General features: G+C 61.3%; 1 protein-coding gene across 1 annotated transcript; it reads left to right on the top strand.

Moving 5' to 3' along the window:
* Positions 1–1,820: 1,820 nt before the first annotated feature.
* HRK (harakiri, BCL2 interacting protein) lies at positions 1,821–2,096 on the top strand. The gene has a single exon (XM_054594156.1). The coding sequence runs from the start codon at positions 1,821–1,823 to the stop codon at positions 2,094–2,096; it is 276 nt and encodes a 91-aa protein (XP_054450131.1).
* Positions 2,097–4,167: the final 2,071 nt, after the last annotated feature.

Genomic DNA, 4,167 nt, shown 5'->3' with positions numbered 1-4,167 from the left:
TGCCTGCCAGGTGCTTGGCACACATTGCTCTCATTTAATCTCTGCCCCGATCCTGGGAAGGAGGTACTATTATTCCCAGATTACAGGGGGCAGTGTAAAACCGTGGTTACGAGTTTAGAGCCCTGCAGGCCGCCCTAGTTTAGCTCCAGCTTCATTCTTCGCTGTGAGTTTGGGCAAGAGGCCTCACCTCCCTGTGCCTCAGTTTCCTCGTCTGTAAAATAAGATACTATTAGCACCCCGCACCCCAGTGTTGGGAGATTTACTTTAGGCAGCTAGGTAAGGACCTTAGCCCAGTTGCCTACAAGCTACATAGAAGGCTCTCAGTGCTGCTGCCGCGATTCAGGGTGAGGAACGGGGCTGGGTGACAGTGGCGACCACCAAGATCACACCGCAGAGCCGGGGGACGAGCCCTGACCCAGCTGCAGGCCAAAGGGAAATCTCTCCTCATAATAAACCCGGACCCAAATCAAGTTCCCCGTCTCGAAGAATCTTTTCTGAGCGACCGAAGGGACTCATAAGGCCTTGGCAACACCGCCCAAGGAACCAGAGAATCAAAGCGTCCTCATCGGGTCCCAGGTCGCCGGCTTGGAGCCAGTCTTCAGGCTCCTCCAATTTCCTGAATCCCAAAGTTATCTGAATTATAATGGATTTAATATCGAAGAAGGTCTCATTCTCCCCGCTCCTCCCCTCCCACCCCGCCAAGAATCCTGAGAGCCCCCCCCCCCCCCCCCCCGCCCCACGTTCCTCTGTAACTTTACTAGCAGGCACAACTCAACACTTTCTAGTCTGGAAGGACATAGGGCCGTCGGTTTGGAAAGAGAGGGCTAAGTTCCCGCGGACAGCTCCGCCCCGGCCCCCGCCGACCCCTTAGGATCTCCAGTACTATTAAACCGGGATCGTCGCGAGCAGCTATAACCCCAGCAATAAAATAATGTTCACAAAGGACGCAGACAAAAATAAGTTTCCTTCTAGAAAGCCCCTGATGAGGGGTCTTTCGGGTGCGAGTGGGGTACGCCGAGAAAGCCTGCCTCTGCGCCCCGCGGAGTCTAAGGACCCACCCCTCTAACCCCCACCCCGTCTCCAAAGCTTTCTAGCGGCGCTGGGGGCGCCTTAGGTCCCGCCGCGACGCGCAGAAGGGGGCGGGGAGGTGTGTCTGGCGTGTGCAAATCCGAAGCCTACAGGTGCCTAGTCAGACGGGAAAGTAGGCAAGTTGGGTTGCATCTGGCCCTCTCCTAAGATTTTGAACCAACCTACCTCCCCCAAACAAAACAATAGCCTCAGAATATTTTTGAATGGTAGAGCTGAATTCGGTATCAGCTTCATCCAAAACGGCAAACAAGCCTGCTTTCCTGGCCAAATCGGAACTGGAGCCGGATTCAGGAAAAAGATGAAGGAAACCTTTCCTGGCCCTACACGCCTCCGCGGGGGTCCCCCGAGACCCCCCAGGCTCGGGACCTCCGCGGCCCAGAGCCTTGTGGAGTCCTAGCGCGCCACGCTCCTGGGCTCCCAAACCGCACACCCCCTCACTGCCGGCGCTGCTAGGGTTAAAAGTTACCTCTCGGTTTCTTCTGCCTGCAGCCCCCCTCCCTCCCGGGGCCGGATGATGTAACCCCCCTCCTCAGCCCTCCCCGCCCCCCTCCACCATGTGACACTTTAATTAATAATAGCGCCGTCAGCACAACAAACGCACAACACCGGGAGAAACTTGGTGTCCAGGGGAGGCCCCCGGCGGCTGGAGCGCGGCGGAGGCAGGCGCAGAGGCCGGAGGGAGAGGAGGCGAGGGGCGGCCTGAGCGCGGGGAGGGAGCGAGGCGAGCGGTCATGTGCCCGTGCCCCCTGCACCGCGGCCGCGGCCCCCCGGCCGTGTGCGCCTGCAGCGCGGGCCGCCTGGGTCTGCGCTCTTCCGCGGCGCAGCTCACGGCCGCCCGGCTCAAGGCGCTCGGCGACGAGCTGCACCAGCGCACCATGTGGCGGCGCCGCGCGCGGAGCCGGAGGGCGCCGGCGCCCGGCGCGCTCCCCACCTACTGGCCCTGGCTGTGCGCGGCCGCGCAGGTGGCGGCGCTGGCGGCCTGGCTGCTCGGCAGGCGGAACTTGTAGGAACGCGGGGCTTCTTGGTGGGGCCGGAGCCGAGACCCAGCCGGAGCAAGCAACAGGTACGCGAGCCAGCCAGCGAGCGCCAGGGCGCGGCAACTGGGGACTGGAGACGCTGGGCTGGCCTGGGAGCTAGGGAACAAGTTTGGCTTTCTTCCCTTCCCATCTCCTTCTTCCTCTACTTTCTTCTCTCACAAGGATCCCCGTGCCCCTCCCATCCAGTCCTCTCTCACGAGGGTCTCCATCCAGTCCCTGTCTCTCCTATTAGGTGTCAGGCCCGCCGTTTCCATCCCCTTAACACATCTTGCCGCTCCTTCCAGCGGGGTGGCTTTGGGAGGACTTCAGCCTCCACAATCCCCATCGGCCCCTCCAATAAACACATGATACAAGTAAAAAGTGTGCTTGCTCTGACAACGTAGTTACCAGCCATGCCAGATAATTATAATCTATTGCTGTTTCAAGACAAGTCTCCCATCCTCCTCCAAGCCGCCTGGCGGTCCTAAGTCGCCACCGTCTCCCTCACCTCCACTCCAAACGCGTTTCTCACTGTCACTTCTCCAGTTTCTGTTCCCCATTCTCCCACGCCTGGAGCGCACCTCGCCTCTCCCCCCCCCCCCCCCCGATTTCTGGCTGGCTCTTCTTTTTCCCTAAGGCCCGCGCACTTTGCAATTTTCTTTCGCTCTGGCAACTTCTTCGCTCCTTCTCCAGCGAGGTGTCGCGTTTAAGGAGCGTGGCCCAGTCTTCACCAGACGTTTGGAGCTGAGACCCCAAAGTGGTCTGAGATCGGAGGCTCATGGGGGAACGCCATGGGGAAGCCTCGGTGAAAGAGCATTTATTGAGCTCCTCCTGGGTGCTAGGCCCAGTTTGGGAAGGGAGTGTTTGAGAGCTTGCAGAAATGCTAGGCACTGCGCGGTGGTGGGGTGGGTAGTGAGTATTGAGTGCTGAGTGTGTTTGGTACCGGTGGGAGAAAGGTACACTGATCACCTACTGTGCCCTAGGCCGTTGGGACTGGGAAATTATTGAGTACCAGCTGTGCGCCTGGCACTGCGTTAGGTTCTTTGAGGGAACAAACGCGTAAGGAACACCTTTCCAGATTATGGAATGGAGAGGAGAGCTGCAGAGGATGGAGTGGAGAGAGTCAGGCGGAGCCCACCATAGGTGGGTCTAGGGCCAGAAGGTGAAGATCGAAGGTGAGGAAGCCAGCAATACCGGGATGCCACGGCCCACGGATGTCGGCCGCTCAGGTCCTGGTCGAGCCCCGCTGGCGCGGCGCCCTCAGGCGAGGCCCAAGCGTCAGCGCCCTCGGGGAGAGGCGGCAGCCGGAGCGTGGGGGGTGGCAGCACCCGGGGAGCTGCGGGGGTGCGCGGGGTGTGAGCCGGGAGCGAGGGCGACAGATGTCGCGTGGGCCGGCGCAGCCCGAGCGTTAGCGAAAAGAGGTGCGCACTTCGGGGCGCTCCTGCTCGGCTTCCGGAGGTCCCATCCGCCATACCCCTCCGGGAAGAGGGGCTCCATCGGCCGGCAGCGGCCAGACTAGACTTGCCAAATCCCAGGGGCGGGAACAGCATTTTGGACTGGGCGCAGGGAGAAAATAAAAGGGGTGTGGGGAGGCGAGAGAGAGACCGAAGTCCAAAGCGTGGAATTTGGGGAAAGGTGGAAAGAAGGGAGGGGAGAAAAACGGGCGGCGAGGCGGAGAAAGAAATGAAGGTCGGCGGAGCTGGAGAAAAAGCTTCCTTTTTCCCGAGTGGGAAAGTGAGTTAGAAGGAAAGATAGGAAGCGGGGTTAATCCGTTAAAAATGCGGAAGAGGCGTAGCGCCCGACTTCCTCCTGCCTTTGGGGTCCAGGTGAGGTTTGGGAAGGCGCTCCCTTCCCAGGACGAGGCGGTGCGGGATGTCGAGCGCCCCGCCCAGGGGGCGAAGAAAGCCCGGCCAGAGCCCCACAGGGTGTGCGCAACGCGGCGGGCGTGCCCCGGAGGCCCGACGGCGGAGGCTGCAGGCCGGGGGAGGCGGGGGGCCCGCCCGGGCGCGGGGGAAGACCGGTGCGGCGGGCGAGGGGAGCGGAGTTTGGCAGGTGCCGCGTC

The sequence above is a fragment of the Pteronotus mesoamericanus genome, unplaced genomic scaffold (assembly GCF_021234165.1).
Source record: "Pteronotus mesoamericanus isolate MK-2021 breed Mesoamerican mustached bat unplaced genomic scaffold, CSHL_Meso_final scaffold_507, whole genome shotgun sequence".
NCBI classification, from domain to species: domain Eukaryota; kingdom Metazoa; phylum Chordata; class Mammalia; order Chiroptera; family Mormoopidae; genus Pteronotus; species Pteronotus mesoamericanus.
This window is presented reverse-complemented; position numbering and strand designations above follow the sequence as displayed.

Excerpts from the sequence above, each read along its gene's own strand:
- HRK (XM_054594156.1), top strand. The coding sequence starts at position 1,821 with ATGTGCCCGTGCCCCCTGCACCGCGGCCGCGGCCCCCCGGCCGTGTGC.